This window comes from Dermacentor andersoni, chromosome 1 (genome assembly GCF_023375885.2).
Source record: "Dermacentor andersoni chromosome 1, qqDerAnde1_hic_scaffold, whole genome shotgun sequence".
In the NCBI taxonomy this organism is placed as follows: domain Eukaryota; kingdom Metazoa; phylum Arthropoda; class Arachnida; order Ixodida; family Ixodidae; genus Dermacentor; species Dermacentor andersoni.
The window spans coordinates 30,545,571-30,569,839 of record NC_092814.1 but is presented as its reverse complement, the minus strand read 5'-3'; the positions used below and the strand labels follow the sequence as shown (position 1 = coordinate 30,569,839).

Sequence of the window (24,269 nt, the reverse complement as noted above, 5' to 3'; positions counted from 1 at the left end):
TATCTGAAAGCCTCCGAATTATACATAGCCTGCTTTCATTAAGAAAGGAGGAGTGCTGTATATGTTTATCAGCGGACCTATAAGATGGTGCCACACCACCAGTGCAACTGCGCTCCCGCTGAGCTTAATTAAATGTCCGGGGCTCAAGTGTCTGCACTCCTCGGGTGTCTGCGTGCCCAGTGCTGATCATGATTCTGTACCTATACGGGAATAGATAGTTATATCCCAGTATAAAATATACAACACTTAGCTTCACTGGCCTAGCACCCCCGTCTGATATATTTTGCCGTGCACAAATCAGCATTCTCAAGGTTTTTCTTTCTTGTCCCAGTTTTTGTCCTCTTTTCATTCTTAACTGCAAGCTCTTCTCAAGTTTATTAAAATAATGAAAGTCAGAGACGAGAGAAAGAAAAAGAAGAAAAAAGAAAGGGGGGGGGGAGGTGCTTATTATGCGTTTCCTAGACAAGCTAGTCGCAATATTTTTGGAAGTTGAGTACCATAAATGAGAAGCTCTTCGATGACACGAAGGCCTGGTCGGAGAGCAACAATGTCTGGAAGTTTTATGCACGTGCTCGCCCCATCTTAATCTGTGTGGAATTTTTAGCGCTGATCCTCCCTCAGCAGTCATGGTTAACACAACCTGGAATGAGGTAGAGGCCTGCCATGAGTGGGCCCGCAATGTTCTGTGCATGGGAAAGGAGATCGCTGCCATGACACTTTGTGCAGCAGCATTGTCCTGTTGCTGCGGCCGTCATTTCGACATGGTTCGAACAAAGCGCAGCAATTCTATTTTACAAAGGCACAGCTTAGTCCAGGATTGGCTGGCAAATGCACGTCTGCATGGAGAATACATGCTCTAAGAGAATGGAAGTTAAGCCAATGTTCGTGATACTGGTGACATCATGCAAGCTATGTAGTTGTCCACTCCTACTGCTGCTATGAATTGGTTACGCAAAGCATGCTACAGAACATGCAACAGCTAAAGCATACAATTCTCGAGACTCTGAGGAAGTGCTTCCTGGAAAGCGAATCTGGCGTTTCAATTGTTCCAGTTGGGAAGAAACCTTAAAACACAAATCACTTCAAGCCCAAAAAAGTTAATTATGCTTTAAGGGCCATATACTAGTCATACCAAATGATGTATCCATGAAGGCAATAACCAAGGCCTTTTGTGAAATGCAGAGCACCGAAAACTACCAACCGAAATGCATCCTGCAGAAAAAAGGGACAGAAGAAAGGTAGTGGGGTTTGACGTGACTCTTGGTTTCGATATGAGAGAAGGCAAAGGAGGAATTCCACTTTTGAAAACTGATTGAGGCAACAGCCTTTGCTGCAAGGAGGGTAGCTCAGCTCCTCACACCATTATCTCGCAACATTTCACTCACTTCAACTGCTGCCATTACTAAACACTTCAGGATAATTCTAGTAGTAGAACACTCCATAGATGGCGCTCCACAATGAAGAAAATTTACAATAAAAATTCAGGCCTGGTGAAAGGCACCTAAAACATTTGTGCAGATGAAGTATCAGCATATTTCATTTTGTGCCATCTTACATTCATACTGGTGACCACAGCATGATGCAGAAAAGCAAATTCAACACTCGCAAAATTTTTTTATTAAATATACAAGCTTATAATTAAAAGGACACAAAATTGGTTACCGTTTGGTCCAAAAGACATCACACCTTCCTGTGCCCATAAAATGGACAGCACCACGCTAGCTCCTTTAACAACATATGTATAACCTCACTCAATACAGCTCAAATGCTCATTCACGCAAGTGCTAATAAGATGATAGGCTGAAACACAAGGTTCATACCAAGCAGCCACACACTTTGTGGCCTGCACAAAATGAAATTAAGTGAATTACCCAACAAAAAGTATGGACCACTACAAGCAACACAAGATCTGCACAGCAGACCTTGTCTGGGGAATGTTCACTCTTTCCCCTTCTTGAGTGACCACAGAGGGTCTAGCTGGCTGAGAGGGTCCTTGGGGTCAGGTTTACTTTGAGCCAGGGTGCCCTGAGGGTTCATGAAGCTCTCACGCGTGATCTTCTGTTTGGCTGGCGTGCCATGGCCAGGATCTAAGGTAAAAGTTGCAGGGTCCAAGAGATCAACCACTGTGGTCAACCCACTGTCCTTGCTCTCAACAGCTGGAATGACCAGTGCTGAAGCTGCAGCTGTAGAACCCTGCTCATCGATGATCTCTGGCATAAATGAGTGGTCACTGCTGATTTCCCTTCCAGCTTCTGGAGCTCTAGGTGTTGAAAGTTCTGTTTCGGTTTCAACTGTCACTGGCTGCACTGCAGCCTCTGGTTGAGTGGAGGTGGCTTGTTCGGAGGTGTCGTCAGCTGAAGTTGAAGTAGTTGCTGTCGCAGCTGGCGTATCAGGCACAATGCTGGTTCTCTGGCTGGTTGCACCAGAGCGCAGCATGAAGTCTTCTGATGGGTGGCGAACATGTGAAGGTGTGCCTGTATGTGCCTTTCCCCCAAAGCTTGGTGTACTAGTTAAGATACCTCCTGCACAAATAAATAAATTTCTCTCTGAGCACCAGGCACTAGGCATGCAGGGACACCAAAGCAAATAACAAAAGCAATACTACAAAACTGAAATCTACAGTAGAACCTCGCTAATTTCAACTCTAAAGGGGTTGACTATTTGTTAAATAAAATGAGGTAGAACTGACAGGAGAACCTTAAATACAGACATACAATACTAACATAAGCCAGCTGCACTGTATCCACATTACCCCATGATAAGCCCAGCCACAACATTTTTGGTTGTGCAATGTGCTGCAACTTCAATGTGGCAAAACTACAGCATGATAATGACATATTTTGTGTAAAAAAATTCACTGAGAATTATGATACTCCCTAATGCAAAATTTGAGCACAGCTCTACACGTGTTTTCATTTCGCGATATATCGGTTGGCGTGGATAATCTGTCTCGTGCGGCACATTGCAAACAGCAAAGTGTGGCGCGACTGCCTCATTAATCAGCAGATTGCAAGAGGCAGCGCGTGGGCTCGATTCACAGCAGCCGCTGCAGACACACCTACGCTAATGCAGTGCTTTGTTTCCATATACGGTATCGGTTGACGTGCTCACTGCATGCCATCGGTGAACAGACGACAGCACTACTGGGACACCATCTTGTAGCAGTCACTGCTGCAGAGCCCGTCTTGCGCAGAACTACGCTTTTCTTCTCACGCTTTCACCATATCCTCATCCTCTGCTTTCTGCCTCATGGTTCGGCTGAGCCCCCATCCTCCGCTTTTCTCCTCGCACTCTTTTCGCTATCGCAGTCTTACATCCTTCGCTGTGCTCGTTCCCTCGGTTACACCGACGGACGCCGCTGACATGAAACGCAGGAATGGGCCCCGAAGAGCTGTGCTGTAAACAACTGGATGTGGCAAAGTACACAGTTCAGTTGAGCTCACTGAATATGAACGAAAGAAAAAGAAAATTCTGGCGTATTATGTGTAAGGCACACCATAGTGATTGACTATGAAATAATTCTGACCAGGTCACCCGAGGTTAAACATTAAATTAAATTCTGGGGTTTAATTTAATTAGGCAGCATTCCGCTCCCATCGGAATGCCACCGCCGCGACTGGGATCGAACATGCGACCTCGAGCAACACCACAGCTGCTAAGCTAGCGTGGCATGTGCACTATGTGAAAGGGGAAGCATGTTCAAAGCCTGATTTGCTTTGATAGTATACAACACATTCATAATCACGCCATGCGCAGTTTGTAATGCATTAAACAGCGATGATGACCAGAGAAGGGTGTTGCTTAGACTAGCAATCATCCAGTCAGAATGCTCCTCGTCAGCCACACCATTAAAGACAGCACACTCGCATTTGTAGAAAATGCTTGCTCATGGGCAGAAATACATTTATTCACAAGATAAGTTTCAAAGAAGTCACGATTTGAACAGTTAAAACAACTCTAAGAGTGTACAAACTGGTGCAAAGCAATGGTGAAACTAAGTGTGAAAGATCCAGTCTGCTGCTGTACAAGCAGTGCTGGGTAAGGTTGCCAGGTCTTCACACAAGAAAGGAGCCATAATATTTCCAAAAGTATCCAAAATAATATAAAAGTTCGTTTAGGAGCTAGGATTGTGGCCTCTCCATAACTGGGCAAGAGAGAGAGAAAGAGGCATTCATTATGACAGAAAAACTGAAAGGTTGGCCTGAATCAAAGTTCTGACCTACTCGGCATTGGGGACAGGATTTTCAATATCAAAATGGCCAACGATTTTTGTCCGTGTTATAAATAAAAGAAGCCACGCATTATAGAAGAGCAGGTTGGTGCCTCTGTATACAGAAAGTGATTGAAGGATGGATGCTGAAAAATTAGCAGTTCAATGGTACTCAATGGACAGAAATTGCTCACAGTTGCAGATACATTTTTGTGTTTCTGTGAAATAACAGTCAGCTTCTGTCAATTCTGTCACTGACGTTTCTATTGGTACGGTATACCTGCTTCTCCAATCCAAGCTCTGTACAACCAAATACACCATGCATATTTGCTTTCTGCAGGGTGAATTACATAAATCGGAGGGACAATGAAGGCTAGCTTTTTGGAAGATGCAAGATAATCAACTGTTGTCATAAGAACAAAGAAAGGGAGAGCTGGGAGGGGGGGGAGGGAGGGGGAAGCCCAGTAGCCAATTTTGGAGCAAGTAATAGAATCGAGCAACCCTCTTGCCAGGTCATTTTGAGTCATTATGCTATGAAAAATTCCTGCAATGGTGCATGTCAGAATATCGGCAGCCTTAGGAGAGTGAAGAAAACATGCTACTGCTTTGAAAAAGCTTTCCAATAGTTCCGTGCAGAATTTCGAACTTGTGTTTTGGTGCCAAATTATTATGACCATGTGTTTTATTATGACCTTGTGTTTATTATTATGACCTTGTGTTTTGGTGCCAATTAAGCCTACAAGTCTTACTTCTTCCCCACTAAAATGCATGTGGCTGTGAAAAAAACCAACAAGTCTGTTTGATTTTTGACATCAGTTCGAATTCCCAGGATTCTACTGCACCATTTTGGAGTGTATGTTACTCTTTTGAAACAGCAAACACGTAACTTTTACAAACAACACAGTTTTGGCGTCCTACAGAACAACTAAGTCAAATAGCTGTTTTCCAGTGCAGCTTCTGATGAACAGCTCTCCACAAGAATTAGGACAGTGTCAGTTACCATCAACAGATTGAAACAAGACAGAAGTACACACGAAAATGTAGGCTTGAAGTGATGATCAGTGGTTGAACAAGGAATGTTGCTGGGGCTAATTTCAACAAGAGTGTTTGTCTTTGTCAGGGCAGCAAGTGCTCTCCTTAGCAGCATTTTTATGAATGTACAGCTCAATCTACCCTACCCTCAATCAGGGAAGAGGAGGAGAATAAGCTGGTGCTGTTGCCCTGTCGAAGACAAGTCTCCTTGTCCAAACGGTGACTCCAGTGACATTCCTTGTTCTTCTACCACTGCTCATCGTTAGAGTGGTTATAATAAAAAGTGAGCTGCTGCTTTAAAAAGCACACCTTAATTCCAAAATTAATTAATGAACATGTGCATAATTACAGGTATGAACAGGCTGTCTAAAAATGCTCTTTTCATGACAGGAGTGCTGTGTTAACAATAATTTTTGTTCTGGTGATGTTCATTTTAATAAAGTAACAGGCAGAGAGGAGTAGTTGGTGTTCAAAAAGGTTCAGAACTCTGGTAGTTTGCAGTGACAGTCGTAACAATAAACAGAGAAGTCTCAGGCATATACCTCGGTATGTCCATAATTATGTTGTACAAGACAGCCTCAAAAAGTGGCACGTCACTAGGAAGAGGTATTATTAGGAGCATGTAAACCATGACAATAACATCTTGAGGCTAGTTTTACTGAAGCAAAATAATGTCAAGGTACTGACAATGCAACATTTTTAGTTAACTTCCAAACTTTTTACTCTATGTGACAGGGACAATCAGCAAGCAATAAGTTACATATAACCACAGCATTACTCAAAGGGCATACTTGCATAAATATATCATTTAAACTATGCCTAGTGCCCATAACTGTCTGATAATTTAAAAGAAAAAGTGAAAGATCTACTGACTGCTAGAAGCAAGTTTTTCATTTAGGCAGAATTGCCAATGAACAAAAAAATCTGTATACTTCATCTGCTGGGACATATAAAGCGCAAAAAATTAATATATATATATACATCCCTTTGAAATGTAGCGCTAATTTGTGAGTAGGACTGCTGATGAGGAAAAATTAGCGCAACAAAAAGACAACAGACACAGGAAGGAAAGACAAAAATATGCGCTTTTCCTTGTCTTCCCTTCTTGTGTGCCTTGTCTTTTTGTTGCGATAATTTTTCCTCATAAGCAGTGCAAGACCAGCTAGCCCAGCAATTACTTATTCTTGTGAGTAGGACCTTAGCAAAACTAGCCTAAATAATATAATAATTTCACATAAGCTGTAATATATAGGATGCTCCATAAGCACCATACCCTGCTAAAATCCCTCAGTGGGATTGCAGTATATATATATATATATATATATATATATATATATATATATATATATATATCATAGTTGTTTAGACAATGTAACATGCATAGTTTACAAAAGTGTGATGTCTCTTTTGGTGCACAGTTAGTTTTAAACTTTGTGCTTTAATTAATTCAAAATTTACTGAGCCATGTTAACTTTTACAAGAAATTTGAGGCTCTAACTAAAGATTCTTCTTGCTGCAACAGTGTTGAACACAGAACCAAAATGAAAACCACAGCTGAACCATTATTTTCAGTTGAAGTGGAACCGAACGGATATTTTTTTTGCCGCCTTAGAGCTGAATCCAAACTGGAACTTTTTGAAGGAACAGTTCTGAACCAGTCTGACCACATGTTCAGCCCAGAGTCGCTGTTGCTGTAATTCTACATGAGCAGATGACACTTCTTGTGACAAGGTTGGGCAGAACAATGTGCTGCCTAGAGAGCAGTCATGTGGCTCGTCACAGTGACCTCATTAGCCCACTCAACAGTGTGCTTGACTGGCTCAACTGTACATTGTGCGCATATGTGACGCCTTTCATTTATACGAAAAATTAACATGTAGAACAAAGGAAGTTAAGCATTAGATCAGGTATATTACTTCATTTTCTACAGGATAATGTGAAAATGTGCCTGAGCAACTTTAATGGAGTACTGATACAAAAGTTTTCTGTCTTGCTTATATGCTCAGCTAGATATAGAGGCTGATCCTGAAACTACAGTTTGGTGCCAGAATTCCTCGAACGTGCAAGAAAACACTAACATGTCCTCTTTAAATGTGACCTGAATGCAGCACGGCTTCTTGGTGTTGGATTCGTTTAGAAGGGTTCCTCGTCCCAAAAATTGCAGGCAGTGGTCACATGGTATCAAAAACTGCTAACACACGAGTTAGTCAGTTTAGTGTAGTGGTTGCAAGACATGGCAGCGGTGCGGTTAAAAGTTGGAGAGACGCTGAATAGGTCATACTTTTTTTTTCACTCTGTGCAAACGCGATGTAATAAACTTAGTACTCTGCAATCTCTTCTTTAAGAATGCACAGCGCCCTTGTCACCTTCTTTCCCTTATTCTGTCATCTAGAGCTTATACAACCATTGCCCACACCCATGCATCACTGATACCCCGTAACCACCACACCCTCAATTTTCATGCTTATAAAGGAGCCCTTCGAAACAAACTCCACCACAAGAAGCTGTGCTATATTTGTCATGTGTTTTGAATTCCTCACTTTAAATAGTGGTTGGTAGAATTTGCGACTGGCTGTGCATTCGAGGAATTAAGGTGTCATACCGTGATTATGGAGAAAAAGAAAAAAAGAAAAAAAAAGAAAAGGCTGGGTGAAAATTTTGCGCTAGTACTCTATTAACTCAATGACGCAGAAAATATAAGAAAGATGGGGGGTAGGGGAGAGGGGGATAATGCATTGTACTGCCTCACAGGGCACCATGAAGTTACCTGAATGCAGAAATTCTGACATGCCTACCATAACCTACTATAACACGACCTATGTGTATATGTAACATGCTCTTCTGTTGCCTGCATGCACATGCAGTTTCATTTTTTGTATGTATGCTAATGTATGCTGTGTGATGTTTGAGTTATTACCTATGTAAGCAACTTCTGCACATACCCCTGCAATATTGCACAATTAGGTGGCAGTATATGTAAATAAAATAAAAATCTATAACAGTGTCATTTAATTAAACATATTTCTTTTCCTTTTGTAAGGTAATGCTTGTAAAAAGGAACAGGGTCTCTGTACTGCTACACAATACCTAAGCGAACTTTATTGCGTCTCTAAATGCACTGCATGTTTTCCCAGAAGCTGGAGGCACGTGAATGTTTTTTTTCTTAGTTTGAACTTGTTTGAACCCAAATTAAATGGTTCAAAAACTCTAAGCCAGTTCAAATTGTTCTAATTTTTGCTCTGGAGCTGAACCTGAACCAAAAAACGTGAACCCGAATCAAACCAGAAAAAATTTCAGTTCAACACCTTGCTTGTTGCAGTCAGTAGAATTTAGCTTTGTCTCTTAAATTCCTACCAGTCAGTGGTTGTCTAATGCGAGCATTTCTGCATTTCACATGTATTTGAATGGGAAAATGGAGTTACCCCTGAGCTAAAGATTCCTCTTAAATATTTGGAGGCGAGGAACAGCACACGGCCACCATGTAAAGCTGACATTGCACATGTATTAGGTTTAAGGGGACACTAAAGAGAAACAATAAATCAGTTTAGAAATTTAGACCAATAAATTATTATTTCGAAACTGTATTCATTAATATTGCAGTAATAGGGTGATTATTAGAAGATGAAGGTAAAAGTTCTATTTCTTGAATTTCATGCCAGAGCACCAACGCCACGTAAACCAAATTTCAAAGTATTCATTTTATTTGGTCTGTTGTTACGTGGCAAAGGTTCTTGAAGCTAGCTTTTCAGCCCGACTAACTAGGCTGAAGCATATGCCATCAAAATCCATGATGCCATGACGAGTTGGTGCAGGTTTTTCAAGGAAGGGTTGCCATCATATTTATTTTTTGCATGTTTTTGGATAACCATGCCTCTTTTCAACCACTCCTTTTTATATTTATTTTTTATTTTGGATTGTAGAAGGGTAATTTACTAATAAAACTCAAACTATTTTTCTGTTTAGAGCCCCTTTAAGGTGTTTAGTACAAAAACAATGAGCTTCCATGTGTCGTAATCGTTTTCTCTTATAACCATCACTTTTATAACCTTAAAGCGGCAATGAAGAAAAGCACATTAAGTTCTTAAACATACGATTGACACAGACAAAAAAGTGAATTTTTTCCCTTAAAATAATAATAATAATAAAAAAAAAACAGCGCGGGAGAAAAATGAAGTTGGTACAGATAGAAGATTATAATAAAGACAAGGTGTACTTAGTAAACAATAGATGCACGCGCACACACACATGCATGCACAAAAGGAATCCAACAATAGTTAATAGACTTTTCTTTTTTTCGGGTTAAACTCACTTTTTATCAGCAAGTCTTGGGCATGATACAAGACGACATCATGGCAGAACTTGAATTGCTCCTTCTCCTGAATGCAAAGCTTGCGGCTCTGGGCCAACTTGATGGCAGTGCTGAGAATGTCCAGGAGGCCATTGCCAGCAGCTATTTCCTTCATGGCTGCTGACACAAGGCAGAACACTCCGCTCCGCCCAACACCACCCCTGCGAAACCACATCACAAAACATTCAACCAGTGCTCAAAGCGCTGCTACAATGCAATTGATGTGTAATAAAGATAGTTTACAAGCAGTTTTAATAGGTGGTGCCTATAACACATGCAACATTCATCACCCATTGCCTCTAGTGCTCAATATCTTGTGTCAATGCCTTGGTCAGCTTGGCCCAGGTGGGCTCGGTGGCATTGCCACGATGTGGTCCACTAACCCGCTGCTGTTCTTCATGCAGGTTTTGACGTCAGTTATTATGTGAATGCTGCTGCCTCTTGTGAAATCAACGAGCGTCAGTTTGGGACGATTGCACCCGTGCTTTGATGATGTGATAACATGGGATATCAGAACCAACAGGGATCCAACCCGTCTGGCGACGCCTGCCAGTGAAAGAATGGATCCTTGACGAAACGCCGCTGGCCCTGCTGCCATCACCAACAACCATCCAGCTGCCTATAAAAGAGGAGGGAGTACCCCTGGCACACTGTGGGCTCGGTGGCATTGCCACGATGCGGTCCACTAACCTGCTGCTGTTCTTCATGCAGGTCTGTGAACCAAGCTCTCTTTACACTAACAAAACCAATAAGTATTCTCTTGTGCAGCTACCGAGTCTGCAGTGCTGCTTGTGTGTTGTTTCTGAGTGCCTTTGTGTAATCAGATGCCTTCTGTTACTCTCTGGGGATATTGAAAGTAAACCCGGTCCGGATTACACCGCGTTACTTGCCGAAATGAAGAAGGTATCCTCGCTGGCCAAGATACGATTATCACCGAGATGCAAGATCTCAAAAACAAATATATGGCTACGACTGCATCTCTAGAGACTCTAAGTGAGAGGCTGACGCACCTGGAGGGCAATTACCAAAGCGTTTTATCCATGCAAGCCGATATGCAATCTATACGGGCAGCCAGTGAACGAACGACGCAGCTGGTTCATAAACTGGATGCCCGTGTAGATGATGCTGAGAACCGGTCAAGGCGAAATAATTAGATTTTTTTATGGCCTCCCCGATCCATCAGCATCAGAGCCATCACACAAATCATAAAAAATTATCGTACGCCATTGCTCGGATCATCTGAAAGTACCGCTTGACCCTAAGCAAATAAGAGCGAGCACATCGAATTGGTCGGTATTCGCTTGATCACAAGCGCCCAATTATAGTTAAATTTGTATTCTTTAAAACAAAGGAAGCTGTCCTTTCTAATGGCTGTAATCTTAAAAGCACTGACTTCAGTGTTGCCAAAGATTTTCTGCCGGCTGTTGGGAATGCCCGTAAACACCTTGTCGCCTTTGCAAAAGTAAGTCTGTGCCGTTTTCCCTGCGTTTCAAAACGATATTCATAGGTTCCAAGTGCTGCATATATGATGAAGCTTCGCAGATGATTAAAGAAGTATAGCAACCACTTCGTATCCAAAAAAATAAATCAACGCCCTCGAATAGCAGTTGTATCCCACACTTCTATCTCAGTAATCTTTACTAACATACGAAGCTTCATTGCAAAATGCGAACACGTGTCTAATCTTGTACTAACATCTAAAAGCAACACGCTGGTACTCGGGGAAACCTGGCTTAGTGACCACCATATTCCAGACTCGGAAGTGCTAACTGATTTACCGAATTTTAACATGTTTCGGAAGGATCACACGACAACACGAGGAGGAGGCGTCCTTATAGCTGTCAGTCAACAATTATCGTGTTCTGTTGCTAGCGTCACATCCGACTTGGAAATCCTTTTCATTCACTGTCACGCCGCTCCACAATCAGTTCTTTTGGGCATTTGCTATAGAGCCCCTCGCAGTAGCCCAGATTTTGCCTGTCAACTTCGCAATGTACTCTGCAAACTAACTCTTCAGTACCCCAAAGCTGACCTCCTTTTCTTCGGAGACTTTAACTTTCCAGATATCGATTGGCACAATATAGCTCCGTCTTTAGTAAATCAGACAGACGCAAGAAATTTCCTTGATGTTTGCTTTAATTTTAACCTCGCTCAACTTGTATCTGAACCAACGCGCGTCACACAAGACGCAGCTAACGTATTAGACCTAATACTAACAAGTTCACCAGACAGTTTATCTTCAATTACCTATCTGAATGAAATTAGTGACCATAAGGTTATTCACGCTTCCCTTCACTTTGCGCCAATTCCACGGCAGAAACTTCAAAAGACAATACAGCTTTTTCACAAAGGCAACTACGGGGCTATACGCGATAATCTGTACAACTTCTTTATTTAATTCGAGGCATCCTTTAACAAACACTATATCCATGCTAACTGGCAAAGGTTCAAAGAAAAAATAAGTGATCTAGCTGACAGGTTCATTTCAAAGATAATGTTTCAAACGCAACTTCAGAAGCCATGGTACACCAATTCTTTGAAGAGACTTGAAAATAAAAGAAACAACTTTTGTACCGTGCAGCAAACGGCAGGACAAACACATGCACCTGGGATAAACACTACGCAATGGAACGCGCATATTTATCAGCTATTCGGGAGGCAAAACAGTCATTCTTTCACGAAGATTTACCAAAAATGCTGGTCACTAATCTAAGAAAGTTCTGGCAGGTGATCAATCCTCGGGATATAAGCAGTATTGCGTTAGTCCACGAGAACGGTGAAACGGTTGACGATGATAAATGTGCTAATCTTTTTAATACAGCTTTTGTGTCAGTCTTCTCCTATGAACCTAGCTTGTCATTTCCCTCTACAGTTAACAACTCAACTAGTGACATGGCATCAGTAACCTTCTTTGCTGATGGTATTTTGTCTTTAATTGACAATCTTAAACTAACATCCTCAGCCGGAGTAGATAACATAAACTCAAAAGTGGTTAAAATACTAAAGGCATCAGTGCTGCTTATTTGTGCTTGCTAGCAAGTTCTCGCAGTCACTCTCAACTGGCATCATACCACATGACTGGAAGGTGGGGAGGGATGTTCCCATCTACTTATCAGGTGACAAGAACTCTCCACTTAACTATTGCCCCATCTCACTAACAACCATACCTTGCAAAATCATGGAACATGTCATTTATACAGAAATTACAAAATTTTTAGATGCAGAAAACTCTTTTCATTTTACACAGCACGGATTTCGCAAGGGATTTTCCTGCGAAACGCAATTGGCAGTTTTCCTTCATGATCTTCACACTAATCTAGATACTCACCAGCAGACAGATGCAGTATTCCTAGACTTCGCGAAAGCATTCGATAAGGTACCACATCAACGACTATTACTAAAACTATCTCTGGCAAACGTGCACCCCGATATATTGCGATGGATTGAAGCTTTCCTGAGTAACCACTCACAGTTAGTCCTTATTACAAACAGCCTATCTGTTTCCCTACCGGTAACTTCTAGGGTTCCACAAGGATCTGTCCTCGGGCCTCTCCTCTTCTTAATATATATATGAACGACTGACCTCAGCATGTATCCTGCAATATTCGCATGTTTGCAGATGACTGCGTCGTTTACCAAACAATTACTAACATGTCTGACCAAATCTCCCTTCAGGAGGATATTAACCGCTTGCAACAATGGTGCGATTGCTGGTTAATGACACTTAACCCAAATAAATGTAAAGTAGTGGTATTCTCCCACCGATGTAACCAACTAGCTTACCCATACACAATAAGTAATGTAGATGTAGAAACTGCACAGCCTTACAAATACCTTGGTGTTACCCTTATTAATGACTTGAAGCACACATATTACTAACGTCATCTCGTGTTCTAACAAAGCTCTTGGTTTTTTAAAACGATACCTAAAGCAAGCGCCCAAGCATGTGAAATTGCTAGCCTACAAAAACATAATCAGACCTAAACTCGAATATGCATGTGCCGTATGGAGCCCTCATCAACCATATCTAATCAATGCACTAGAATCGGTGCAAAACCGTGCCATAAGGTTCATCCATTCAACGTATTCCTATGATGCCAGCGTGTCATCATTGAAAAAAGAATACGGTTTGGTTACACTCGCTAATCGTCGTCGCATCTCAACTCTCTCTCTTTTTTATAAGTTTTATCATACTTCACTTAATCAACCACCATACATTATTTCCACTGCCAGTATATCACATCGCACTCGGCACGTGTGCCAAGTTGGCCGGCCTCGCACTCATACTACCACTTTTTCAGGCTCATTCTTCTTTCGCGCAGCAACAGATTGGAACAAGCTGCCCCACCAAATTGCCACCATAACCTGTGCACCTACATCCATGCAAAAACTAACAGACCATTTTTCAGAATAAAAAAAATATGTATGGGATATGCTACCTATGCGTGTACTAGATGGAATTATGTACCTAATTTTCCCGTGTGTTGTATTTAAAACTTGTGCTCTGTTATCCTTAAACTGATGTATAATAAATATATGTACGCCCACCCCTTATGTAATGCCCCTATGGGGCTTTTTTAAGGTAATAAAATGAAATGAAATACCAACAGGTGTTTTGAAGTTTGCTCTAGAATATCTGAATCTTCCCTGTCTAAAATTTAATTCAGTAGAAAAAGCTCGGCCACATACATTAAAATGAAATTTAATGTACAAAATTACATCACTGTGAAAAAAAAAAAAAAAAGGAAAATAAAAAATAAAAGAAAAAGGGCCATTGAGATTGAGATTATGGCATCATGTGTTGTTAAAATAGGGGAACACTGCAATCTTAGAGGCCATTCAAATCCAAATGCACACTCCCAACTTTGTTGCACTGTTATAAATTTGAGCATCCCTTAATAAGTACACAATGCCTACACATTACTTTGTGGCCTGATTTACTAATGTCAGCAAGGCATGGAGCCAATGAAGAGCAATTGCCACATTTATTATTCTCTGCTTTCACTGCGCTTCAACAGGAGAGGAAGATGGGTGAGTTGGGATGGTATTGTAGGTAGTTTCAGTAATGCGAGATGTGTTCCTGGGATTTGATCATTGTTACTTGGTTGTGACAATATATTGCTTTTATCAAATCCTGTTGTACTCGAGCGTTTGGTTATTAATCCTTTGAGGGTCAATGACGTAAATATACGGGGCCGCGAACAAGCCCAAAATGGTCGATGCCGTATATTTGCGACGCCGTCTGCACGCTTAAAAAGTGTGCCTATTTCCTAACTTTTTCTTTTCTGGCATGTGCTGCCACTACGTGGGAATACAGGGAATTTTGTTCTCGCGCCTCCCTCTCTCGGTTTTCGTTGAATGGTTTGTTTAAGAGCTAGTTTGCTCTGGTGCATCTATATACTACCGCTCGCGCATTGGCGCGGGTGGGCGGCAGTTTGGGTTTGGTTCTATGGGTGGTTTAGGCTTCTTGCGCTTGCAAAACCTGATGGCTATCTCATTACTAATCGCTCAAGGGGCAACCACCTGTTTCTCGCTCGTTTAGTGCTCCCAGGGGTGCGCATAGGAATGATGCCACCGTGCATGCGTTTCCTTTTCTCTTTTTCTTTTTTGGAGACGTACGAAAACTAATTGCCTCTGGTTGGCGATAACATGAAGATTAGCAGAAGTTTGTCGCACGTTTTGCTTTTTTGATGGGCACACAACCACACATTTTTCTTGAGTGCGCTCACCTACGCAGTTCGATTACGCTATGGATGTAAATATTAGTGTAAGAGCAGGAACATTTCAGAGTTGCGAAATATTCTTGTGTGCGCATTTTCTAAGCCTTGAACTATGTGTATAAGAATGCATCAAATTTTTCATTCTTATAAGTTTATTTCCTTTTTTTATTGTTGTTATTCATGAATAAACAGTACATATATACCAACACAAATATTTTTTTCTCCCTTTACGATCACTCTACAAAAATTACGGTAATTTTTTTTTCGAAATAGGTCCCTCAGGAGAATTAGAATTTGCAATAAAGGAAATCGACCCTCAAAGGGTTAAAAAAATTCAGTAGTGAGAACAGAACATGTACGGTCAAACAATTTTCTTTGCCCTCATGCTACAAAAACCAGCAATGAACCCCACTTGATTCCACCACTCTGAAGGAGCTGTTGCTGGGTAGAGGGTTGCAATGTGGACACCACCTATTTCCCTAACATCTGATGTCTCAATGCATGCTGGCAAACAGGAGCTCACAGATTGATGTTTGCTGTGACAGCTTGGAAAGTTGCGTCTGTTATGTTGTGTCTGAAGCCTGGACATACATTGGAGTCAAGGGTACATTCATGGTTCATTTACCATGAAAAAAAAAAAAGTGTTCTATGAAATCAGCTGTGCTCTGCAGCAAAACTATGCTAAGTGACTCAATTAACAAATGCAGAAAACTACAGCTGAGGAACATTAAATATATGGACTAACTAGTTACAGAGAGTTGCAAGGCAATACACAATATGATGGGCACTTACGAATAGTGATACTGATTACATTACGTTATGCACTACAGAAAACACTTTTCAATGATTTGTGGACATCAAACAATTAAAATTGTGGAATAGAATGAAATGGTTAAGAGCTAAAATAAATAGTAAAAAATCCATGGCACAAAAAAAAAAAACAGCAGCAGCACATGCGTTGGTGCACTACGTCCATCACTGAAAACGATACATGCACTGACAAAGACTTAAAGATTAACCACAGGCCAATACTTAAGTAGACTTGCACTATGCTAATGCTCCCCATTATTCAAGAAATTAATGGGGCATTACAAATGTTGTATACGCCGAGTGCTAATTATTGCTCAAAAACAAAATTCTGTATGTAAAAAAAGCTGCTCAGCATTAACTCTTTCATTACCATGCCTATTCAAATCGATCACTGGTGATTGATGCTTTAGATTGCTGATTTTGACATGTTGGAGCCTTTTCTTATCCATTTAAGGCCATCCAGTAGTCAGTACAGGCACTGAATTTTCAGAATCAGTTTAAATTTCCGCACTCCAGCGATGTGATTTTTGGCGGACCTTTTTGCGAACTACTATGTATGTTGTAGCGAAAAAAGGCGTGGCCGTCAAATTCTGTTGCGTTCCGAGAAAAAAGAATGCTGCTCAAGATCAAGCTGCACTAGCATCAAAATATTGTGATCAAATGACTCTCAGCAAGTGAATAATTAATTTATATCGCCATCTTTGCCGTTCCACAGGGCTGAGCACTGATAATTAACCGGAAATGACGCCAGCTGTTTCACTAGTGAGCTTTGGTTTGGAGTCCGGGTCGTTTTATTCCGCCAAAGTGTATTTGTAAAGATCCGCCGCATCTCCAACATGTGAACCTAGCATTTCCAACCAGTTTCCAAGAGTTTCGCTTTCGTTTCTTTCATATAATCCAGGCAAGGGGCACTGCCGGTGTCACTGCGCAGTTATCAAGAGTCGCTCCCATGACGTCGTCCCGCGCTGCTGCATCACGAGAAAAGCATTGTGCTCGAAACTATGCTGCACCCGCAATTCAATTTAGTGATGAGGACTCGAGTTATGATTGTGATGATGACAGCAAAGCAGATTCAAGCGCTGACGGCGATGATGTTTTGAGTCAGCAAGGGGACATGCGCAAGCTTTTCACCAGCGAGTTACCTTTATGACCTTGAACGGTCTGCCGGCTTATCTGCCGATCTTTTTGCACGACCTGAGAGCTCTACTGATTATCTTCAGGGTGCATGCTTTGCTTGGTCATGATGTGCTGCCATCGGTAGCAAAGAAATTTCCGTTCACGCCACGAAGGCCGCCCGTAGCACATTTTGGCCCAGCACTACGGATCAGTGCAAGACAGTTTACAATGGCGTGGGATTTCTTTCTATTCTTCTCTGTAGAGGCAATAAAGACAATCTGCAAAAATGCAAAGCGATATGCTTGGATGCATAATCTTGTAGTTGCCCAGCTACGCTGAGATCAATCGGTCCTAGAAGAGGTGCTTGACTCTAGACGAACTGGTGAAGTATAGTCCTTGGGCTTCTCATCGGACCATCCTCAGAAGATGCCGAAAAGGTGGAAATGCAAAATGTGTTACGAGGACCGCAAAGTTGAACAAAATCCAGACGCTTTGCGGGAAAAGTGCTGTATGCACCTATGCTTCACAAAATTCAGGAACTGCTTCACCGCATAGCTTGAGCGATGAACCGGTCTTAGTTTCTTTTTTGTATCCGAGCAGCGGTGGTGTACTGAGCATTTATTTTTCCAGACACTATTCCTCGGTCTTTTTTATCTTTGAGATGTATATTCTGAATTTCCTTTGATACTAACGTTTTTGTAGATATCATGCTTTTTTATTGTTGTTTTTATGAACTGGCCCCAAAAATGGTGCTTTTTAGAATTTTTTTTTACTTTATTAATTTTTTTTTTGTTTGGCAATGTATGTTTTTGGAAAGAGAATTTCATTATGCACAATATGCTATGCTGCAATGTGTGCTGGAATATTATTTGTAGTGGTAAATAATTTTGTTTCCGTGACCTATAAAGAAAGGACCATTTTCTCGCAATAACGAAAGAGTTAACCAGTCTATATATATATATATATATTTAATGTTTCACCAATTACATATTACTAGGATAACAGCTCCAGTGCACTAGTTTTCATAGTACACTGCAATGACGAACCATGCTTCCAGACAATTTTTTGTCACTACAACCATTTCTGTAGTATGTGTTGCTAGTAAGGTAATGCTTAAAAAAAAGCAGATGAGAATCAAAACTATTTTAATCACTGAACTATTCAAGACAAAACATTTATATTGGTACATAATGTCTTTAGTCACATTTTCACTTCGTAAGTTGAATTGAAAGTGTCTCTGGCTGCCTTATGTCGCTTCATGCATTGTCTAGAACATCATGCTCAGTTCTATTCTCGATGTCCTTGCTCTTAAATCTTCAATTTTATCATCGTACCATGTGTTGAAGTGTACCACACTTTGCAGTTTGTATTGCCCGGCGCGTTGTCCAGAACAACATGCTCAGTGCCTTCCTTGATGTCATTGCTCTTAATTTTCTAATTTTGTATAAACCATTCGATGTCTTTGCTAGTTGTGTACTCCTTTTTATATTCTAATGCACTGTATAGCATTCTGTAAAAAAACGCTTCTGCTTAAGGCCTGGAACACAGACTAGGAGTATGAAACAAATAAATGTGAGATTGATCATCGGAGCTTGATCAGAAAGTGGATAATTGACTAACTGTGTCTAGGAGAGAGAGAGAGAGAGAAAGAGAATAAATTTTTATTCTCAGCAAGCGCAGTCTGCACCCTAAATGGTCGGCCTCTTTATTTCAGGTCACTGTGAGACCTGGCCATCTCCTGTGCCCATTCGATCAGGCTGCGCTGTCTCTTTAGGTCCGGGTCTGACAGCTTGCCAAAACACAGTCAACCCTTGATATATTGAACACGGATATATCGAATTATTGCGTATATTGAACACTTTCTATATCACCTAGAAAATCACATGCATTTTTATTTTTTTATTTCGAACGGGGTTGGACGTAAAATGATTATATCGAACTCCGCCACCCGAGACCACGTGCGCTCCGTTGACAGGCGGTGAGCTTTCGCGCAACACCCTCAAAGATAGCGGTGGCGTGACGGGCGTTCCCGACTACTGCGATCGCGCCATTTGAACGTAGAGGCATACGCACACAGTGGCTTGGCTAGTTTGACAATGTCAACCATAGAGTTTCATACAATAATAGGAAACAATGTAGGAAACTCTATGATGTCAACAACGCATTGCATTTGTCGCACTGACTCCTCCTCGGTGCCACGCTCTGCGACTGCCATGCCTAGCGAGGATTGGCACTTTGCACTTGTATCCACAAAGACGCGCAACAGCGCACAATCACTGGGCTCACTCATAGACGCCTTGGCAGACGCCACTCAATACTTTGTTACTGAGAGTGTTTCAAAATGGGTGTTTCAAAATGCTTCGATTGACGGACTTGGAGATCGTAGCAGAAGTAGTGGCCAAACGAAGACGCTGCCGAGGTTGATCCCGCAAGTGCTGATGTTGCCCCATTCCCGACTTCAACTCGCGCTGTAGCTGCTTTGGCCCTTCTGTGGCCCTTCTGTGGCTTCTGTGGCTTTGGCTACTGTGGCGCAAGGGCACCGGCCTATCGCTTGTGGATCGTTTAGACTATGTTGAGGACTCCGTGTTTAAGCATGCGGCTGCCAATAAGCAGCAGGCTACACTGCTGCAGCACTTTCAGTCAAATAAATAACTACTTTGTGTGAAGCTTCAAGTGCGTATTACCTGCACCATGATTGAGCGCGCATTCGGTTGCATCACGTGCATTTGGCCTAGGCCGCCCCTACTTCGCACGGCGGACGAAGTCGGTGCTGCCTAGGCTAATTGCGTGTGGCACAATCGACCGCACGTACCCGGCTGACTAAGTCGGCGTAGCCTAGGCCAATTGCGTGTGGTGCAACCGAACGCACGCTCTGAACAATGATGCCCGATCACGCCCTTGGTTCATTGATTGATTTACAGAAATTTTTTACGCATTTTTTACGTGATTTTATATATAGAATTCTGGCTATATCGAACTATTTCGCAATTATTGCACCGTTCAATATATCGAGGTTTGACTGTATATAAAAAGAAACCTAGACATCTTGTAATGAGCAGATATTCTTATTTTTGGCACATCATCCCAATAGAGAAGCTGAAGTTTATAAAAATATACAAGGCATGACGGGTCAGCTTCCTTCCACAGCATAACAGATTTGCAGGCATCACCATTACATTCTCTGACACTGTCACTAATCAAAATTTTTGTGCTTGATAACTTGCTAGGAAGGAAAGTGGGCTATCTGAATTAGTACATGTGAATGTTAAAGAAAAGTTTGCCTCATTTTGCTTATGTGGACTAGTTAAATGTACAAAAAGATTAAAACAATAATAAAGGGTTAATTAATCATAAAGAACGATAAAAAAGGATTTCATTTTAAAGGCCTTTCATGTAGAGGTTCTTATCGCAAGAATAAAACTAGAATTCCTTCAAATAAGGTAAATATCAAACTTACAAGCAATGCACTACAATGGGCCGTGAGCGATTCCGTTGTGTCTTATGAAAGCTGTGCACTTCAGAAATGAAGTTCAGCATCTGTGCTGGACTAGCTGGGCTCCCACTGAAAAACATAAGGCAACGAGTCAGGCAATGATAATGTACATAAACATATGCACTCATCCTTGTTTAAGCTGCATTTTACGTTGCTCCATAAAGCAAAAAACCTGTAAAACTTCTGGGAATTGTCAGATGACACTATCTAATAATGTCATGCACACAATGCTTTGCTTTCACGTTCCGCTTGCAGTATTGGGAAGGCGCTTTTAATGTCATGCATACATTGTTTTGCTTTTTGCTGATGACTGTTTTTGACCAAATTATCACTGTTATCCACTTATCACCGTGCATCCAAATTTTCTTGAATGTCTTCGCCGATTCTATAGCAAAAGAGTTTCACCTAATTCGATTGCGTGCAGTACTCGAACAGTGTTGTACATTCTCAAATGTACGGTGACATGTATAAATAGAGAATGGCCTTGACCCACGAGTTTAGATTCGAAAACTGATGACTTCGTCTAAGTTTTTACTCACACCTTTGGCAGTGTTTAATTCTTTAGTCACCACAATGTGACAATACCATTAGTGCACCAAGGCGACCACAACATTGCTTTTAACGGTAAAAATATTTTCCATAAGCGATAAAATGAAAACATAAAACAGTACTGGCACCACCACCGTGAAAATGTACCAGGTCCCATGCTGTAACATGTCCCGTTTATAATTGGTAAATTGCAATCCACCACTGGTGATACATTTTAAAATGAAATAAATGCAACTTGACCATGATTTTTTTTCCAACAGGGTAACCCATTGGTACTTCAAATAATGACCACAACGATACTGGCACAGCTGTATAATAAAGCCAGTGATTGTGGGCAATTTCAATCACGGAAGAAATGTGCAGTCCTCTTAGTTGCAATTTTCTCTTGCACTAAGTAATCCCTTGGCATTAATCTAATGCTGTGAGGTTAAAAAAAAAAAAAACACAATCAATCTAGATTAATTCAACATTTGTTTTAAGCATCCCTTTAAAAATGCCACTGCTCATCCACACTGGCAGCACCAAAAGAGAAGCTGATGAGGTAGTACATCATGTTGTATATAGAAATAAGCATTTTTTTTTAAAACAGAAAAACATGAATAACAAATATGAAAGGGAAAATTGTTATTCACCTGAGCATAGCATGGAACTACAAAGGAAACCTGTACGCAATTCCCTGAAGAAACTTTGTAGTTTTGTGTTACTATCGCGTGGATAGCAATTTTCCCCCTTTTATGAATCTTTTTTCACCTTGCAGATTTCCGCATAACAAGTATGTCATGGTAAATTCAGTTTTGAAAGAAGGTCAGTATTCAATGGCACAAATTAGGAGTGCTGAGGAATCAAGCAACTTTCATGCGTACACATGGAATAAAAAATTATATATTCAATACATCCATGTCATAGCACTAATGAAGCAGGCACTATTAAATGTATAGGTGGCAATAACAATCATAATTTGATAGCAATAAGCATACAATTGAGCAAATATGGGATGATATAACGTAAAACTACTCCAATCTGTTTTTATTCCAAATTGGCCATTGCCCCTCCATGATAGGTCAAAATGACTCGGGCTCTGCCCATATGGGTGTGGTGCCTGCCCATATGGGCTGGACCCAAACCATTCTGACCTATCAGGGAGGGAGCTAATGGCCCATTCGGAATAAAAACAAATTGGAATAGTTTTACGTTATAGGGCCATTGGATGCCTTTTATGGTCAGCACTGAGTGAAATATACAGTGCCTACATCTAAACTGTTTGTATATTTGATCTATTAATTCTTTTTGTTAGAAATTGTAAACTTGCACCTGGCATACATTTGCCATGGCGTTATATACATAATACACATAAAGAAAGGAAAAAAATTAAACATTACCATAGTATTTCATAGAGCTTGTTGCAATGTTTTTTTGGGTCCTGTGTATCGGCAACAAATTGGTAGTGAAGGTGCCATTGGAGTTTAAGTGCTCAGAAATGTAAACATAGAAGTGTATCTAAGTGCTGCAGCATCCTGAAAATTGAACGCAATGTGGGGGTGGTAAGGGTGATGCATAGTCAATGTTAAAAGTGTGGGGGTGAATTGAGTGTAATGTGGGAACTTGTGTCAGTTTTGGCGATTACTTGCCCAGGACCATTTTGAGGCTGTATAGACACTACGCAAGGGGGCTACTCGGTGTTACGATTGGGCTGCAGGGGTTCTGCTCTGCAAACCAATCTCAGCTCGCTGCAGTTGTTTCGACCGACCCGCGGGGGTGGCGTCCTTTAAAGAACCGGAGACGACGACAGCGCTAACCGACCATGCACTTCCTTCGGAGAACTGCTGACCATGGCAGCGTTAATCCACCATGCGCCTCCTTCGGAAAGTCGGCGACGGCAGCAGGGCTGGCCCCGCTTGGTGGACTGTGTATTGTTGGTTGATTTGCCATGGCCTTCATGCTCTATTTGCAGCAAGAGAGCTTCTCTAACAAAGGGTGTTTTGCGATACGTTTCCTCGGGCCCCAGGATTCGTCACAGTCTGCTGACACTCGTGGCGACTACCGAAGAAGTCAGCTCTGGAATTAAGAGGCACAGGCTGGGGTCAAGCGTGACGAACTGGCTACAAGGACCCGCTCAACTCGGTGGGTTCTGGGAAACTAAAGTGCGTATGTGAGTGTGTGAGCCCTGCCCCTCAAAGGCGGGTCGACTACGCCCCAACGACTGTGGACGGTCCGTTTGAACAAAGGTTGGACAGCAGTTTTCCGTCCCCTAGAAATCTAGGGAGGACAGAGGTTTTTTAAGCAGCAGTTTGTCGGCTGCTAGAAGGGTGCTTGGAGCTTTGTGCTCGTGTGCTGTGTGCTTTGTGGTGGGAGTTTCGTGCTCCTTTTTGCAGCCATGCTAGGCTGTTGAAATGTATCTCCTGTTTTAATGTAAATATGTTGTGACGCAGCAGTTATCACGACGTTTATTCCGCGTCAAAGATTGGGCGAACCGACCACGCCCACAGCACGGAGCACACTCGAGAGCCAGCCCCACAAGCGATGATGAAGAAGAACCCCATATGAACCCCACATGATGATGATCATGTACAGATGACAAAGAATAGCGTATAAATTCCCACAATGTAAATAAATCCTGTACTCCTAGTTCTCGATAAGAGCAAGTTCCTCCATACAACAACATCCCAAGCGTGGGTGAGTTGGACGACGGCATGGGCCAGCTACCACATAGTTCATGCTACGTCTAATCCCTACAACCCCGACCACAAACCTTACAACTGGATGGCAGCGGTGAGATCGTCCTACAACTCTGACATCGGTCTATCAGGTAGAAACCATGTACGAATAGAGTGCAAAGTCCTTTGTTTTAGGGGTAAAACCCAATAATTCCCAATTTCGCACCATGAAACCCATGAACAAGCTTTTTCTAAATTGGCTTAAACCGGATTTCTACCAAAAGTTTGCCTATTAATAAGGGATAATATTAAATACAGGTGTTACAAAACTAATGCT

The 24,269-nt window shown here is 41.6% G+C and overlaps 1 protein-coding gene across 2 annotated transcripts in view; it reads right to left on the bottom strand.

Moving 5' to 3' along the window:
* Positions 1 to 1,594: 1,594 nt before the first annotated feature.
* The window catches only part of LOC126546127 (tyrosine-protein phosphatase non-receptor type 23-like), an 84,963-nt gene continuing 62,288 nt past the window's right edge, over positions 1,595 to 24,269 (bottom strand). For both annotated transcript variants that reach the window (XM_050194226.3, XM_050194227.3), the window contains 3 exons: positions 20,694 to 20,798; positions 9,552 to 9,751; positions 1,595 to 2,522 (listed from right to left, as the gene is read on the bottom strand). In XM_050194226.3, coding sequence (XP_050050183.1) covers positions 1,939 to 2,522; positions 9,552 to 9,751; positions 20,694 to 20,798 — 889 coding nt within the window. In that variant the 3' untranslated portion in view covers positions 1,595 to 1,938. The remainder of the gene's footprint in view (positions 2,523 to 9,551; positions 9,752 to 20,693; positions 20,799 to 24,269) is intronic.